Raw genomic sequence first — 18690 nt, 5'->3', positions numbered from 1 at the left:
CCCTTGGAGGGTGTGGGTTGAGTTTCCCTCCCCTCCCCGACCAGGTCAGCCAAAGACCTCCAGAACCAGCCACCACCATGCTGAGACCACTCTCCACAGGCATGAAGGTACCGGCAGAGGAACAAAGGCATGCGGGTCCCGGGGCTGAGATCTCCAAGCCTGCTTGGATCGGGACTGAGCATCCTCCACCCAGATCCTCTATCTTCCAGTAGTCAGGGGTCACATCCACCAACTGGCCCCCTGGCGCCGTGTAATCCCATTAATAGCCAAGACCCAGAGACTATAAAACCCAGATCCCGGAAGCACGTGGCCACATTTGTGGCAGCACAACATCTTATTATCTCATTCTTGCTTTGGACAACCTGACAGGGTACCAAATGTAACCTGCCCACACGGCAGAGTCTGGCAAACTCCCCGTGGTGTATCCAATATGCCAAATACCAGTAACAATGATGGGTCTCATTCTCCTAACCGTGAAAGAGACTTGAATATGGCACATTTTAAAAAATCTCAGGGCTAGGACGAAGGAGACGTTACTGGTGCCTGCTCGAGGCAATCGACAAACAACAGGATGGTTGTGATCGTGATCGTGAACAAAAGGCAATTTCTGGGGCATCGTGAGAATTGATTAATTGAGCCCACTTGCTGAGCCCAGGAAATTTTCCAGGTGGGCTCAGGTTGGCTAGTTACACATTGTTTTATTGTGGGGAAACTGAATCTGTTTCAGTTCCAAGAACTTAACCTGAGGCCTAGCTGATTTTTCTAATTTCTGCCACCTGTCATGGCGTCAGTTTGGCCCTTACATTTCCCCCCGCCCTTTTTCTTTTACCTCCAAGAGTAATCATACTCTTGCATGCTTAACTGTTCTATGGACTATGGATTTCTGGCCAATCCAATGTATTGCTGCCTTAAGACTACAAGCTGTCCTATATTTATTCTCCCCTTAACAGAAACCACTAGATTGTTCAGGTTTCAAGGGTCATGGTTGCAAACGCAGGAGCACTAGCAGTCCCATGTGGGATGTGACCAGGGTGTCAATTTGACTTTCCCAGTTCCCCTCCATAACAATATACCTGTAGCACAATTTTTACCATTTCACACAATTCAAGAGGACTGGAATCACCAAAGTAGGAAGGAGACAAGCAAGGGGTTACGTGCAAGCAAGGCAAATATTGCTGGGTTCCCGATATGGGGGCTCTTCTGGACATGCCACTGGTTGATGTCATTCTGTCTCCAAAGGATTCCGTCCTCCTTCAGAGAAGTTGGTGTGGCCAGGATCATGGTGTAAGGAACTCTCCACCGAAGTTCGCAGATGGTGGTCTTATGTCACCTGATCCAGACCAGATCTCCCAATGTGTATGGATGAGGAATTACTAGTTGAGCTTCACTCCGGCAGTGTGCTCCAAGCCCCACATAGAGCTGGGCCTTGGTACCTGTAGGGCCAATAATGGCTGGAGAAGAGAGAGATCATACATTCTGGCCTACACTTCCTGTTTTTTAAGGCTAAGTTGGAGTATTGGCAGTCAACCCAAATGAATTTCAAAAGGGGCAGAGTACCTTCGAAAGGGGGGAAGAGGGGGGACTCACTATCACAACAGGGCAATTGGAAGGGATTTTTGGGGAGGGGGGAGGACTCGGATTTCCTTTATCTATCTACATCATATTCCCCTAGAGATTTCACTACCTTAAATGTATAAAGGGAAAATGGTCGAAGTTCCATCTTCTGGAGCTGCTTCCTGCTAAAACAGGGGCGCTGACCCTGTCTGCACAAGGGCTGAAATCTCAAGTTGCCTTAGTTGTTAATGAGCCCCAGGCGATAAATTTGAAAGATCAGATCAGTTAGGCTAAGGAATGCTACTTTGAAATGACCACAACTTGGATGCGGAAAAACAAGTGACAAATGCTCAAATGCTCCAGGTACAAGAACCAATTATCAATGGCATAGGAAGCACCGTTTTCGGTTACTTTCTTCTTACTGCTCTGTTCTTTCTTTTCACTAATATATCACTGCATCAGTCTAGGGGTCAGTAATTTTCAACATTCTTTTGGAAACCTCATTCCAATGCCCATTCTTCTTCTTTTGTGGAGTGTTCTGACATAGAGGAAATATTCCCTACATGGGGTATTAATCCAGGATGGAACAAGAATTAAGAGCTGTTAAAAAAAAAATCTCTAGTCTCTCCAAGTGACCTCATGTATTCAAAGAACTAAGAAAACCAGTGTAGATGTCCACTCTCAGTACTTCAGCCAATTGACAGGCTGGGGGAAAGCAATTGATAATGCACTTTGAGCCAATTGATAGGCTGGGAGAAAGCAGACCAGGATGTAAGGCATCTATTTCAGGTGTCTTCCCGGTCTTAGAAAGAACGCTTTACCTTTCACTTTTCAGAATAGCCCCCAGATCAAAAGTACCTTCTGCTAGTCAGCTGACGTTGAAGGCTGGCCATTCCGCAGAACAAAGAGTTATCAGTTTACGCTTCTTCACCTCTACTGAGGAGTTGGGCTGGAGCGATAGCACAGCGGGTAAGGCATTTGCCTTGCACGCAGCTGACCCCACTGACCCAGGTTGGATTCCTCTGCCCATCTCAGAGAGCCCGGCAAGCTAACGGGAGTATCCCGCCCACACGGCAAAGCCTGGCAAGCTCCCTGTGATGTATTCGATATGCCAAACACAGTTAACAATAAGTCTCACAATGGAGACATTACTGGGTCCGCTCAAGCAAATCAATGAACAATGGGAGGACAGTGACAGTGACGGAGGGGATCTGAAATCACTGAAATGGTCAGTCACAAGGGAAAGTGGGGTCGACTGGTTCTGACCCATGACAAGTTCACAGATAAAGGACTCAAATACCAAAACAATAGTCAGACTCAACACACACCAAGTAATACAAAGAATAAAACACAAGGAAGACAAACCCCAAAGATAGACACCATCCCATGTGCACAAGTCCCTGAGGCCTCTCACAGTGTCTCCATCTGCACTGCCACTGCTTTCTGGAGACTTGTGGAGTGTCAAGGACATCTCCCTTAACACCCAGTCGGACCTCGCCTAGCGTGAACTCAGCCACCTACTCCAGTCTGGGTGCCCTGGCGCCCCTTGTGACCAGTCTGGGTACACCTGCGCCTCCTGTCTAGGCGCACCTGCACCTCCTTACAATCAGACCACTTGACTGTTATCAGTCGTCCCCGATAGATCGCGGCTTTTTTTTAATAGAAACTCCTCTTTTCCACTTGGGAATCCCAGGGAATGAGCCCCCAAATGTTAAGCCCGGGATTCTGGGTTCCCAAGCAGCAAGACAGACAGAAACATGAACTCGATAGTCCAAAAGCAGTAGGAGTTTTGTTCCAGTATACTGGGGTCAACTATCTCACCCACAGAGTGGTCTCTTGATAGTGACCCTGACTTCAGACAGCAAGCAGTTTCTATAGGGTTTGATTACATAAGCAGTACATGCCTTATGTTTCAGAAAGAAATCTTACTTAACTACCAAACAAGGGTGTTTTGGCACGTGTCTATGTCTAGGGTAACAGTAGTCAGGCAATAGTAAAACAATAATTTCCACTAGCATACGTAACCACTTATGGTTACGGATGCTACTCATTCTTTTTAGGGTTAACAAAAGGCAATTTCTGGGGCATTGTGAGAATTGATTAATTGAGCCCAGGAAATTTTCCAGGTGGGTTCAGGTTGGCCAATTACACATTGTTTCATTGCTGGGAAACCAAGATTGTTTTAGGTCCAATAACTTAATCTGAGGCCTAGCTGATTTTTCTCATTTCTGCCGCCTGTCTTGACATCAGTTTCGCCCTTATAACAGTAATCATGAGGAAACTGAGGTCCTCAGCCCCTGAACCCCACATTAAAGAGAAATCCATCCCCCTACCTCAGTTATTTATGGCCACTTGGTTTCTAGAGTAACTATCTGAGTTGTGGACACCACACACTTTAGATCCAGAGAATGTGACAAGTGTTCCCCGGCCAGCCCTCTCTCCCCATCTCAACTACTCAGTCAGAGGGTGATATCCAATGGCTCATTTATGGAGTTGAACCCTCCCTGATAAAAGACCTCCAGAGAATAAAGTGTGAACAATGAGTAACTTCCTTAGTTTGTTGTTTTGTTTAGGGACCACACCTGGATTGCAATGTGGGTCACTTCTGGCTCTGGTGGCTCACGGGGACCCTGTGGTGCTGGGGATAGGCCAGGCTTCCTGCATGCAAAGCCTGTCTCCAGCTTTCTGAGCCATCTCTGAGTGCATCCCACAGCTTTAGACAGGGTTTTCTATGGGCTGAGACAGACCTCTGCAGGCTGGGCACAGGTCTGTACACACAGGAGTACCCACAAGAGATCCCTGAAGATGATCAGGAGCGACCTCAGAGCTGACTTCAAAACAGTTCCTGAAGTTTGCTGAGTGTGACCTACAGAGAAGCTACAAAAAAGGTCCCAATAACCCTTCCCTGGTACTCTGCTGTGCTGAGAACAACCATCTCTCTCTTGCCCTTCAAAACCATACTGAGGAGACTTTTCATAGCATATGACCCCCACCCACACATCCCTGCTCACTTCCTCTCTAACATCAACTTCCCTCTCTCTCTTCCCCCCAGTTCTGGGCACCTGTGAGTCCTTGAGACCCATCACAGTCCCCTCTGCTCCCACCCATTTTTTTGTGGCTCTAATTAGGGCGAGGGCCTGCACTAATGCCCTGTGTCCACTCTACTTCCTGCCCTCTCATGACACTCCAAGAAGAGCTCTCCACCCTCCATCATTTTCTGTTTACCCAAGGCTCATGTCTCACAAAGTCTGACGCTCACTGATTGTCTTACAGGTAAAAGACAGATATCCCCATGAAGAAGGGAGTATTTGAACAATCAGCAAATGTATACCAGAGCACTACATTCGGGCATTGTTGGGGTACTGGATGAACACAACTAAAAAGCCAGCCTCAAGAACCCTCTCATTTTTTTTAGGTCATGCCCAGTGCATTTTATTCTTTTTCTTTTTCCAATCCAACCTTTCCTCTCTTTTTTTTACATTTTTTTTATTGAATCACCGTGAACTACAGTTATCAAGTTTTAATTTTTTTGAGTTTCAGTCATACAATGATCAAACACCCATCCCTCCACCAGTGCACATTTCCCACCACCAATGTCCCCGGAATCCCTCCCCGCTCCCAATCCCACTCTTCTCCCAGCCTCTATGACAGACAATTTCCCTATTACTCTCTCTCTCTCTACTTATGGGCATTATGGTTTGCAATACAGATAATGAGAGGCCATCATATTTGGTCTTTATCTACTTTCAGCACAAGTCTCCCATCCTGAATTATCCCTCCCACCATCATTGACCTAGTGATCCCTTCTCTATCCAGCTGCCTTCTCCCCCAGCTCATAAGGCAGGCTTCCAACTGTGAAGCAATCGTCCTATCCAGTGTCTCTACTGTCCTTGAGTGTTAGTCTCATATTATATGATTTTATATTCCACAAATGAGTGCAGTCCTTTATGTCTGAAGGACCACCTCATTTTACCCATTATGGGCATTATGGTTTGCTCCCATGATCCATGACCCTCAATCACACAGGCAGGATACTGGAAAAAGGGACAGTTTTTACAACAAACTACAAGAGAAATTGAGAAGACAGCAATCATGAGGGGTCTCGAGGTCCTCAGCCCCTGAACCCCACATCAAAGAGAAACCCATCTCCTTACAGCAGTTACTTACAGGGTATACTGGAATTACCATATGCACTGTGGACACTGAGAGAGAAAGAGATGATGGTACCCCAAATTTATATCTGGACAATGTAATGGGTGCTCTCCAAGACAAGCCCCCATTCCATCATTTATGCATTCTCAGTCCAAGGGTGGCACCCGATGGCTCATTTATGGAGTTGGACCCTCTCTGACTAGGAACCAAAGAGTGAACGAGTGATGATGGGGAGTTAGGCCCTGGCTGAAGCTCACTCCCGGTATGCGGGAACCCGTGTTTGATCCTCTTGACTGGAGGGTCCCCAGCAGCACTCCCACTGGTCTTTCTTGCCTTTCCCACCCAAGACAACTTGAAGATCAGCTTGGTCTCTCCCAGGGCACAGCTCTACTGCAGCCTCTCCAGGGGCCTGTGGGGTCTGCCCAGGAGCACACCCCAATAAACTTCTTCTATTTCTTCACTTACCCTCTCTGTCCCTCGTCTGTGCCAGGTGAGACCTATCATAATGGAGCCCTAAACCCGTTCCTCTCTCTGGCTGCAGATGTTCTTTTCTTTTCTCACCCCTGTCCATGCACCTGTAACCATGAGTCTTGGATCCTCGACTTGACCTCAATTGAAAGGCTGCAAGACTGCCTTTGGGCATTCCATGTCAGGAGAGGCTCTGCATGGGAACTGCATTGTAACAGCTCTTCATTCAATAGTCATATCTGGGTTTATCTTTAACTTACCTGACACAATCACTGGCATAAGTTCTGAGAAGGCATGTAAAAGCAGAATAAGCAACACTACAAGACCATAAATGGCAAGGCACCCAAAAGGAGGGAAAGGAAGTCAGATAGAGCAACCTGACTTTTAGGTCGAGGGTTGCAAGGAAGGGATATGCCTAGCAGAAAAACACATGACCCTAGGTCCTCAAAGGGAGCCAATACAAGGCAGAAAGATCCAAATCTGAGTAAGGGGATAAAAAGAGGCACTTATATGAGACAGGGTCTCCCTCTGTGCAGGGGACTCTGGTAGACCAATTTACATGTGCTTGGCGCAAATAAGGACTTTCTTTTTTTTTTTTATTAGTGAAAAACCATGAGGTACAGTTATAGGCTTACAAATTTTGTGTTTGGGTTTCAGTTATACAATGATCAAGTGCCCATCCCTCCATCAGTGCCCGGCATCCATCCCCATGGGTCCCAGCATCCCCCCCACCCTCATCCCCCCCCCCACCCGTCCCATCCTGCTTCTGTGGCAGGGTATTCCCCCTTGTTCTCTCTCTCTTCTTTTGGGTACTGTGTTTTGCAAGAGAGGCTTTGAGTGGCAATCATGTTTGGTCTATCGACTACTTTTAGCATGCTTCTCCCACCCTGGGAGGACCCTCACAACACCCTTCATTTGGTACTCTCTTCTCTATCTGAGCTTCCTTTTCACCTAGAGCCTGTGGCTGGCCTTCCATTCATGGAGCAAAATTCCTGGTACTAATCTCAGCCATTCCTGGGTGTTACTCTCCCTTTTTGTTGCTTTATGTTCCCCAGATGAATGCAATCTTTCTGTGTCTATCCCGCTCTTTCTGACTCATTTCGCTTAACATGATACTTTCCATGTAGTACCACTTGTATGTAAATTTCATAACTTCATCTTTTCTAACAGCTACATAGTACTCCATTGTGTAAATGTACCAAAGTTTCTTTAACCAGTCATCTGTTCTTGGGCACTCAGGTTTTTTCCAGATTCTGGCTATTGTAAAGAGTGCTGCAATGAACAAACAATTGCAGATGTCACTTCGACTATACCTTTTTGCCTCTCTGGGATATATTCCCAGGAGTGCTATAGCTGGGTCAAATGGCAGATCAAATTCTAATTTTTTGAGAGTCGTCCATACTGTTTTCCAAAAGGGTTGGACCAGCCGGCATTCCCACCAGCAGTGAAGGAGGGTCCCAATAAGGACTTTCTTTGCTAGCATTTTTACTGTCTCGTTCCTCAGATCACGGACCCTAACACACTAAGTGTAGGTATGGCCCCTCTATCTACTTTTGTTCAATGACCTGTTCACCTTGCTGCTCTGCACCCTAAATACCGGAAATTGCGAGCTCACACCAGGAGACAATTCTGTTTGGGAAATTGGAGCACCCAGAGCTGCCTGCTTGTTCTTCTCTTCCTTCTGTCTCCCGGTAAAGAGACCAGATAGAAAAGGTGCTTTCCCTGTTCTCTCACCTCTGTTGGATAGTATTGGATGGTATTTGTGACATCAATACTTTTCTGTTGGATAACATTGGTCTGCCCTTTCTCCTCCACAGCAAGGAGCTCAAGTTTACTGAGTATCACCCATCACAATGCTCCAGAAACACTCCCATTTCCTCTGTATTCATCTTTAAGTTCTACTTTGTGCTCTGCTTCCCCTGTCTGTTAATCACTCATTTTCCCTAATCAGAAGCTGTGACTTCAGATTCTTCAGAGATCTCTGGATTTTGTATTTGTAAGTGAAATGCTGTTTTTCTCTTTCCCTTATGCATGCCCTTTGCAGTTTACTTCAGAGCAATGTCCTCCTTTTATAGACTCAGGAAGACAGTTAATGCTATGCTTTTGTAACGTGGGAGTTAATTGACTCCGAATAATATTTACTCCTGAACATCTGTCATATTTACTCAACTTAAGCCTCAGTTGTTCTTCATTCCTAGTACCCCAAAAGGAGGGTCCCAAAGAACGGATTGGATGCACCCAGGGCAAGATATAAGCTATTCTGGCATTGAAAAGACAGTCCCAGCACCATAAAGCTTATAAAGAGTTGAGATGGTCATGGACAAACTCGATCATAACCCAAAGAGAAGGGACTGGACAAGGACCCTGCTGTGGTTAGGCAGGACTAATCTGGCCTGAGGACTGTAGTCTGCGATATATAGTGAGATGTCCCCAGGAGAGCCACCCTTAAGCTTAATAATTTTCATACAAAAAGACTAGAAAGATTATTAAGAAGTAAATTTAAAACGTTTAAACAAATATGGACTATGGAAATTTATGCCCTTACATAAAATTTCACCCTTGAGCAGATCTCCTAATAAGATGAGATCTTTGTCTTAAAAGAGGCTGCCATGCAAGGAAGGGCTTTTCATATGCTGATTGTGTTATCTTACCTATTGTGTGTTGCTACCCCCAACCATGAGGTGGAACTCCTAACTAACTCTGAAGGGAATGGGGGCAGAGTGAGACTAGCATGGGAGAAAGTAGGAGACTGGAATGAGTGAGGAGTGTGATCTGGGATGGAGATAGAGATTGGAAAAAAATGTGACTTTTTGTAGCCCTGTTTCCTGCCTATTGCATCCATCGGGAGTGGCCAGCTGAGGTGGGGAGATGACTCCTGACCACCAAACGCACACAGTGAGCACCCACACACTTTGTGAGCACACACGTCCTGGTCCCCCGTGATTGGGTGCTGTACAAGCTCAGATGGGGACTCTTAAACCGAAAACCTAAGCCTGACACCTTCTGGGGTGCCTTTTGCATTCACTGAAGGCACTTGACTTCCCACATATCTGACACAAACGTCTAATACATTTCTGTAATGTTGTTTAACCTCTGTATTCCTGGGTGGACAGTCATAAGTGGTCTGAAATGTGGCCTTAGAAATCTTTTTTTTTTCTTAAATGCTGAAACATGAAATAATCTCAGCGGTCAGCATGATAATAGTACACATTGTCCATGAGGACCCAGGTTTGTCTTGCAGGATTAGCCCCTATTACCATTGGGTGTGTCACAAAACAAAGCAATTTATTGTTTGTACCCATATCCCAGTGTTTGTACTGTTAGCCCTTGCAATTTCCCACAGTATTTTGTTATAAATTTTGTTGTTGTTTCTTGGGACATTGGAGGCACTCAGGGGTCACCGTCACGTTATTTTTGGGGGAGGGTTCATACCCGACAGTAATGGAGGAATTTATGGTGCTAGGAATTGAACTCAGGCCTCCTAGCTATAAAACAAATCCTTCAGCCCACCCAGTTCTCTCTATGGCCCTCTTACAAACATTTTAGGCTGAAGAAAATTTAAGAATTATGAAGTGAGGATTTAGGAGACAGTACAGTGGTTAGAGTGTCTGGTAGACACACACCTGACCCAGAATCAGTTAAGCCACTACATGGCTACCTGACATTCCTAAAGTAGCCCCAAAGACCACTGAGCACTGTGGAGGATAGCCTGGAATATCAGCTGCAGTAGTCCCAAAGAGCATTCCTTCCTTGGGTCTTACCTTGAACTGCCAGCCTTCTTGGTAGGAATCCAGGGTCCCCTGAGCACTTCTTTTTTTTTTTTTTTGTAGGAGTACTGCTCTTTATTCAGCCACTGATTAGCTGATTGAATTGTGCATGAACTCCACCTTACTTTTTTTCCCCATTTTTTATAATTTTATTTATTGAATCACCGTGAGAGCAGTTACAAAGCTTTTGGGTCTAAGTCTCAGTCATACAATGAAACACCCGTACCTTCACCAGTGCCCATTCTCCACCACCAAAAATCCTAGTATACACCCATCCCACACTCTCCCCCTGCCTGTGGGGCAGATGATTTCCACATTACTCTCTCTCTACTTTGATCACATTCACTATTTCAACACCAAACCCAAACTGAGCGATAGCACAGCGGGTAGGGCGTTCGCCTTACACGCGGCCAACATGGCCGACCCGAGTTCGATTCCTCCGCCCCTCTCGGAGAGCCCGGCAAGCTACCGAGAGTATTCGATATGCCAGACACAGTAACAACAAAGTCTCCAATGGAGACGTTACTGGGCCCGCTCGAGCAAACCCAACATTATTTGAGATTTTACCCCAACACTCAGATCTGCTGAAAAGGCAACAATAGACAATTTGTGTTCTATTGCTGGTTATGAATAACATATGATGTCGTGTGGCTGCAGTAGGGCCATGTGGTTTTGAAATTCCGAAATTTTACCACTTAAATCTGGAGGGATTTCTGCCAAAAGCCACTGGGTTTAGAGATCTGCTCCTGAGTCTCTGGGATCATGGCCATTGAGCAGCTTGATGAGGAGCCAGAGAGGCCGTTCGTGAGCGATGACTTGGGGTCTCGTTGGGGTGGGGAGGACAGACCTGGCTCCACTCCCCCCCAACATCCTGTGAGGCCCAAAAAGTTTCGTCACTGCGGGCCCAAGCCTGACTGTCCAATGGCCTCTGGAGGATGACAGCCACCAAGTCGCCAAGAGGGAGCAGGCGGAGGGACAGCACCCATTCCCCCATGGGGTGGCCCGGCGACAGTAACCTACTGTGGGGTCTGGACACATTTCTGCCAAAAGCCGCTGGGTTTCAAGATTTGTTTCTGAGTCCCTGAGCACTTCTTAGGGCCCCAAAACAAGAGAAAGATTAGCTCTGGTGTTGGAGAGTTAGTGGGTAGGGCCTTTGATTTGCATGTGGCTAATCGCCAGCATCTCATATGGTCCCCTAAGCAACACCAGGGGTGGTCCTTGCATACAGAAAACAGGAGTACCCATGAGCATTCCCAGGTACGACACACCCCTCACACCTAAGCTTCCTTACAATTATTTTTTAAATTGTTCATTTACATATCAATATCCTCTAACTACATTCTAAATTTAGAATTGGACTCTAACTGACTTATACCCATGAAATCCTGTAACATCATGACCTACTCAAAGTCATTCAAGACTTCTGTACTCTTTAGTCCTAACAGCTCCCTGGCATCTCCTTCACTGGCTCAGTGTTTGTGCTTCTTCCTTTGTGTGAAGATTCACAGACCAGTCACCTGCCCCATCCTTTGATGGGCCAGGCACACCAAAGTGAGCTGAAATGGTGCAGAAAACTGTGTAACCAGGGAGGGGAACACTCCATAGACCCAGACAGTCACCTCACACATGCAAATGCTGGAGATGCTTGTTCTTGCCCTCTGTGTTGTTCTGAGGGACAAAACTGTGCAGGCACCCTAGAGAGGTTATGTAAGGGCTTGCATTTGGGACACGTGCCCAGCACTGAGCTACCAAGTGAAGCCCTACAAGTGTGAGAACCGAACTCATCCTCATAAGATATTAAATGTTATGTATTGACAAAGAGATGCTCTAAACTCATGACTTTATTTTGTTTATGCCAAACTAACAAAGCATGTCTGTCCTTTACAAAGAAAAAAAAATAAAGTGAACTGGATTTGAAAGAGGTTAATAAAGACAACTTCAAGGATTTAAAGGAGCATCCTAAGGAGGTGGAGGGTTCTTTCTTCTGGATTTATCAGGATCCCGGCGACCTGTGAAGCTCAGACCTGGACATAGGACAGGGTGACATTCCCGCCGATCTCCAGTATGTCCACCATGGTAACCAACACACGATGTTTGTAGTCAAAGATGTGCTGGCCGTTGGCAAATACTGTGAAGTTACAGGGGCTGGCGCTAATTGACAGCTGCAGGAGAGGGGAAGGTGTGAGCTGAAGTGGGAGACATACTTGGAGGGAAGGGAAAGAGAGCTGGACTCACATCGAAGTACTGTCCTGGAGCAAAGGGATTGTAGGAGATGCACTTCTCCTCAGACTCCCAGGTGCCTTTCTGGAGACTCTTCCGCACGACGGCCTTCTCATCCATGCGCGGGTTGATGTGCAGGGCTATGTCCCCTGTGGTTCCCACAATGAAGTTGATAAAAAATCTGAAAGAAGAGAGGAAAGTGGGAGTCAGCACTTTCAGGTACAGTACAGTGTGCCCCAAGGGAGGAGGCATGGAGAATAGGGTTCACATCCCATGTTCACTTGGAGTCTGTACCTGGAGGCTGAGAGCGGGATGAAGCCCATGATTATGATGGTTCTGCAGGTCATCAGTCCCCCCTGAAGTCTCCGCATATATGGCACAGGCTGTGGGGTGAGAACATGCGTCCCATGTCACTAAAGTTAGAAGCAAGGGTCCACTGTGAGAGCAGGGTACCCACTCCTCCTAGGGGCCTCTGTCCACCTCCCACCCTCTCCCACCTCTTGCCCATCCCGCACTGCCCACTCTAGTTCCTCCCCATAGGACACCCCTATGTACAAGTCCCCACCAGCAGTTCATGCTTACCCAAGATCACCCCTCACATAATCTGACCCCCACTGACTGTCTTACCGGGTAGAAGACTGGGGGTGCCTCCATGGTCTGTGCAGTGAAGAAGAGAGAATACAGAACAGTCAGCAAATGTTTGCAGCTCATCACCACATGCAGGTGTTCCTTGGGATGCTGAGTTACAAAACTGGAGAGCTGACCTCATGAACCCCGCTCATTCTAAGACCCTAACTCCGATGCCTATAGAGCCCTCCAATTTACAGGCAGGTTAACTGTCGATCAGAGATCGGCGCCAGGAACCTATATACAGTGAAGACAGCGATAACTAGAGTTCTTGGGATCCGCTGACACTAAGCCCCACTTAAGGGGAAATATATGACCCTCAGCAGGTACTTATGTAGGATGCCATAAAAGCCACAGGTATCTGTGGGAACAAAGACAAAGTAAGACTTAGAGGAGATGAAGGACACCCCCTAAGACAACCCACACATCACCATCCATGGGAACTCTGGAGTCAAGAGGTGGCCCCAGATGCCTCAAAATGGAGGGTTCTCATCCTGACTAAACCCCAGTGTTCAATGAGAAACTTCTTAAGTTCTTGTTTGTTTGGGGAGCCACACCTAATGGTTTGGTGGGGATCAACTCCTAAATCTGTGCTCAGGGAGCTGGAGTGATAGTAAGTATAGCGGTAGGGCGTTTGCCTTGCACGCATCGGATCCAGGTTTAAATTCCCAGCATCCCATATGGTCCCTTGAGCACCACCATAAGTAATTCCTTAGTACAAAGCCAGGAATAACCTCTGTGCATCACCAGTTGTGACGCAATAAAAAAATAAATGTACGAAATTTAAAAAGCTCTGTGCTCTGGATAGTTCCTCGTATAGCTCCAGAGATCATGGGGATGCTGGAAAGAGAACTGGGATGTGTGCATGTAAAGTACAGGCTTCATATCAAGGGGACCCTGAGTTTGAACCCCAGCTCCTTGTGGTTCCTTGATCACATTCAGGTGTGACACCCAAGTGCTAGGTTTGGAATAGTTCCTGATCTCTGCTGTGTCTGATCATCCCCCAAGAAAAATAGAAAACAAGAAAAGGAATAAGAGCCTTTTTATTCTTGTCCCCACCTAGACTTCCTGCTGTGTCGGGACCCTCCTCAGCCCTTCTCCTCCTCTCAACCTAAAGCCCATACTGAAGTCACTCTCCTCAGGGTAAAGCACCTGACTCTGATCACCTCATCTGGAATCTCAACTGACCCCTCCCTCCACAGCTTCCCCAAGGCACCTGGAGTCCTTGAGACCAGACACTGCCTCTGCACCACAACCCCAGTCTCGTGGGTCTGTGCTTCACCCACCACTCTCCCTCTCTTTCTCTTACTTTCTCCCTCACCTTTCTCTGGCCTCTTCTCTTCAACCTCCATCTCTCTCTCCCTCCCTTTTCATCCTTTCTTCCCTCCCTTTTGTGAGAGGGTTTCTCATGCACTGTTTGGAGTCCCTGGGCCACTCGCAGCAATACTTGACAAAACAGGCTGGACTCTTAAGTCCCTGGGCCCACTAGTGCTTCTGGCTTCCTCTGGGTGAAGCTGGGGGGCCATCGAGTGCCAAGATTGAGCTACGGACTCACCATAGAAGGCCTGTTCCTCACTCCTTTGCATCTTCTCCCTGCACTTTGTTCTCTTTTGCCTTCTACTTTATTTTTATGTTTTGGGTTTTGGTAACACCCAGCAGTGCTCTGCTATAGCTCCAGGCTCACTCAAACAGGACAGAGGGGACACTTTGGGCCTGGGGAGCAAACCTTGGTCAACTGCATACACATGACCCCCTGTGTCTCACATTTTAAACCACTCTTAAATCTCTTTAGAAATATTTTATTTGATAACCATCTTTTGATGATTAAGATAATTGTCTTTTGATAATTTCTATTAAGATTATTATTTTGCACTGCTGAGGACCGAGGACCTAGGACCTCACAAGGAAGGTAAGAGTTCTACCACCCAGCAACTTCCCTGGCCCTGGTTTCCCTTCCAAACTATATTGATTTTCCATGACAGTGATTGGAAAATTGGTACTTTAAGGGTAAAGTCGATCTCCAGGTCAGCCTCCTGGATTCAGATATTCCCATGGAGCTCAGATTGCACCTGCTTCCAGCACCAGGGAAGCTTTGTCTAGCCTCTATGCAGAGTCTCTGTCACTGTTGGCTCAGCTGCATTGTTCAACCAAGGGATCCACACCAGGCAACTCTGCAAATCAACCAATGGGAGGGAAGGCAAGAAGGAAGCTAACCAATGAGAGAGAACACTCACCTCACAATAGGTGGGACAGCTGCCAAGGAAGTTAACAGATTGAAGGGTCATGTTCCCATCCACATAGAGGTGGGTGACATTCTGGATGGGGATCCGGTGCCCATACTCACAGAAAAGATTTCCATTCACCAACACCTAGAGGGCAAAGGTAATGAAGACCAGAGGTCATGAGTTCCAAGGGACGCTGGGAAAGTACAAACAGAAAGTAGGGATAGAGAGCTATTAAACTCAGCATCAAATCTGGGAGGGAAAGCTGGAGACCCAGAGTCAGGACCTCAGATTCCACAGGTATAAGATCAACTTGAAGTCAGTGACCAGTTCTGTAGGAGATAAGATGCTTTGTCTGAGTGAGGTCCTGAGCATCAAAATAGAAACAGCTCAAAAATAGCAATTATCAAGGATGCAAAACATGGTCTGGGAGCGAAGTTGGGAGAACATTAAGTCTGACTCTGGTTTGGACATTGAGGTCTAATTCTAACACAGACCGCGTCACCCTGACTAAGTTCTGTAGATTCCTCTGAAAAAAGGTTGAGGAGAACAAGAGGGGCATAAGGCTGGGGTGGGGCTCAACAGTAGAGTGCATGTCTTGCATATCTGAAACTCTCGGTTGAATCCTATTCTCCACAGTCCACCTAAGTCCCTGCCATTTTAGTGTACCTGCAACTAGGGGCAACCCCAGATGTTATAGCCACAAAGGGGAGGAGGGGAAAATAAATACAGAAAAAGAAAACTGGGACGGCAGGTAAATCCGCAGGCTGGAGCTCAGGCTCGTGTTCACGAGTTTCAGGGGAGAGTTGTTAATCTTCCCCCCAACATAGCATCCTCCCTTCAGCAGTAGCAGGTGTGGCCCATCAGACCAATCAACAAATTCAAGCAGGAAATGAAGTCCGAAACCGAACCTAGAAAAAGGGTCAGCTGAGAGGAGGTACCTCACTCTCACCTTGTAATGTTGCTGCGTGATCATCACCAGAATCTCAAAGTGCTCCCCGTTTTTGAAGGGCATCCTCCTTAACTCCTCTTCATGACCCCACTTGCCCGACAACCGTGAATTGAAGACGACCTTGTTCAAGTCACCAAAGCGGGGGTTGAAGTGGAAGGCGATGTCGTGGACTACTGGATCTGGTCCCAGGCTAAAGTTCACCACGAAGCTGGGGGATACGAGAGCCTGTTCCTCAAATCCTCCCGACAACGGTGCCAGAAATGGGTCAGGGGCACCAGAGAGCCCAATTAGTTCCACACAAGATGGTTCATGTCACAGTGAGGTGGTGACTGGAATCTAAGACCAAGAGGTGTGGGACATGGTGGCCCAGAGTCCCAGTATGAAGTGAACCTTACTTATTTGCTCACTGACACCCTCAACTTCAACACAAATGGTCCAGGCACACCTGAATACCCAGGGTCCAGTCTCTGTGCCAGCATCTACAGCTCTGGCTGCTCGGCCTTCCTGTTCCCTTCACAATTCCTCAGGAGCATCCCCACCCCCATGAAATCAGAGGGTCCTGGAGCACTCAAGTGAGAGCATGCCACTCCTGGAGCATCACCAAGTTCTCCAGAGGGCATCTCCCCTCACCCTGGGGCCTTTGCATCAGTTCTTTCCGCTCCCTCAAAGTCCTGATGCCAGCAGCCCCCCAGAACCCCATCTTCTCCTTTAGTCCCTGAACAGTTTTGTTTCACCCAGAAAATCTTCCCTTTGCCACCCTTAAAGAGACTATGCAACACCCCTCTTTCTCCTCTCCATCCCCCCACTCTCAATATAGGATTGCATCACCATGCAGCATTGTCTATGCTTCATCTTTTTTCTCCCCTTTCTGAGGGTGTGGTCTCTCCAACAGTTCCTGGCAGCCAGGAACACCACTGCAAATGGTACTCAGTGTCAGTCCCTTCCCAGGCCTAGTATGGGGATCCCTCACCTCAGGATGTTCTGTTTTCTGGCTTAATATAATATAATATATATATGTATATATATATTTGCCCCCACACATACACATAGGGAGTTTTTTTTTTTCATTAGTGAAATACCATGAGGTACAGTTTTAGACTTACAAATTTTTGTGCTCGGGTTTCAATTATACAATGATCAAATACCCATCCCTCCACCAGTGACCATTTTCCACCACCATGGGTCCCAGTATCTCTCCCACCCCCAATCCCCCTACCCCACCCTGCCTCTGTGGCAGGGCATTCCCTTTGTTCTCTCTCTCCTTTTGGGTGTTGTGGTTTGCAAAAGAGGCATTGAGTGGCAATCATGTTTGGTCTATAGTTTACTTTCAGCATGCTTCTCCCATCCTGGGACAATCCTCCCAACACCCTTTATTTGGTGCTTCCTTCTCTATCTGAGCTCCCTTTTCCTCTAGCATGTGTGGCTGGACTCCAAGCCATGGAGCAAAACTCCAGGACTAAAGAAACTTTGGAACATCTACACAATGGAGTACTATGTAGCTGTCAGAAAAGTCGAAGTCTTGAAATTTACATACAAGTAGTTCTACATGGAAAGTATCACATTAGTGAAATGAGTCAGAAAGAGAGGGATAGATATAGAAAGATTGCATTCATCTGGGGAACATAAAGTAACAAAATAGGAGACTAACACCCAAGAGAGGCCGAGATTAGTACCTCTGCAAGTTCTTGAAGGCCACTCCTTGGATGTAGACAGACGTCCCGTCTTTCAGGGCACATGGGATGGGTTCACAGAAGGGCAGCGTCTGCAATTGATCCCGGCAACGGCCTCAATTCTCATGTGTGCAAAGTAGCATTTCCCTTCCCAGAAATGTGCCCACTCCCATCCCTTTCACAAGAGAGAGGGACCCCAGATTGAGGGTCAACGTGAAGAAGAGGGTTTAGTGTTAGGAATGGAGGTTCAGAGAAGGAGTACATCAAGTCCCTGGGGTAATGGGGGTGGGGCAGGTCCCGGATCTCTGTTTCCTCTTTGCTTCAGGCTGGGAGTGACCTGGAGAGTGGGGGTCAGGGTGAACCCAGGTCAGGACCTGGGTCTCAATCTCACCGGGTTGTAGGTAGGATGGTAGCCAGCTCCATGCACGGAAGTCATCTTCAGATGCTGAAGTGGTAGTTTGCCTTCTGATCGCTGCAGGTTTGGAAATGTGGCACATGGCCACTGGGGTGACTCTTATACTCTCCTAGGTTTGTTCTTCCCTATTCTCAGAAAGCCCTGCCTCCTGAGCTTATTTATTTATTTATTTATTTATTTTTGCTTTTTTTTTCTAGGTCACTCCCGGCAATGCACAGGGGTTACTCCTGGATCTGCATTCAGGAATTACTCCTGGCGGTGCTCAGGGGACCAGATGAGATGCTGGGAATCAAACCCAGGTTGGCTGCGTGCAAGGCAAATGCCCTACACGCTGAGCTATCGCTCTAACTCCCTCCTGAGATTCTTGGGAAGTTGATTAGTCACTAGCCCGACAGAAGCCCAAAGTCGTGAGGATCACAATCCTTTGAGTGGCAACTACTGAGCTGAAAAAAAGAATATTAAAAAAAAACACCAGCAGCCAGATGGAGAAACTCTGGCTTCACGTAGAGAAGACTGAAGACCCTCTCAGTAAAGGAGCGGCTTCAGGAGAATCTAGAAGTGATGATAAGAGTGTGAAAAGAGGGGCTGCAGCCCTAGCATAGTGGGTAAGGTGCTTGCCTTCCATACAAAATTGTTCAGTCCC

At 47.1% G+C, this 18690-nt stretch overlaps 1 protein-coding gene across 1 annotated transcript; it reads right to left on the bottom strand.

The window, feature by feature from the left end:
• Positions 1–11959: 11959 nt before the first annotated feature.
• Positions 11960–18068, bottom strand: LOC130043425 (galectin-4-like). The gene is made up of 8 exons (XM_056135687.1): positions 18024–18068; positions 17636–17724; positions 15963–16170; positions 15023–15157; positions 12789–12818; positions 12456–12544; positions 12177–12342; positions 11960–12103 (listed from the first exon to the last, which is right to left on the bottom strand). The coding sequence occupies exons 1-8, from the start codon at positions 18066–18068 to the stop codon at positions 11960–11962; spliced, it is 906 nt and encodes a 301-aa protein (XP_055991662.1).
• Positions 18069–18690: the final 622 nt, after the last annotated feature.

Source organism: Sorex fumeus, unplaced genomic scaffold (genome assembly GCF_029834395.1).
Source record: "Sorex fumeus unplaced genomic scaffold, SorFum_2.1 ptg000122l, whole genome shotgun sequence".
NCBI classification, from domain to species: domain Eukaryota; kingdom Metazoa; phylum Chordata; class Mammalia; order Eulipotyphla; family Soricidae; genus Sorex; species Sorex fumeus.
The sequence above is the reverse complement of the archived record's forward strand: the minus strand, read 5'-3'. Positions and strand labels throughout refer to the sequence as shown.

Bases quoted from the DNA above. Each gene is read 5' to 3' on its own strand.
- LOC130043425 (XM_056135687.1), bottom strand. From the start codon at position 18,068: ATGACTTCCGTGCATGGAGCTGGCTACCATCCTACCTACAACCCG. The intron at 12,819-15,022 runs GTGAGTGTTCTC...TTCACTGCACAG, and splicing joins GCTGTCCCACCTATTGTGAG to ACCATGGAGGCACCCCCAGT. The intron at 12,104-12,176 runs GTGAGTCCAGCT...CCTCTCCTGCAG, and splicing joins CTCCAGGACAGTACTTCGAT to CTGTCAATTAGCGCCAGCCC.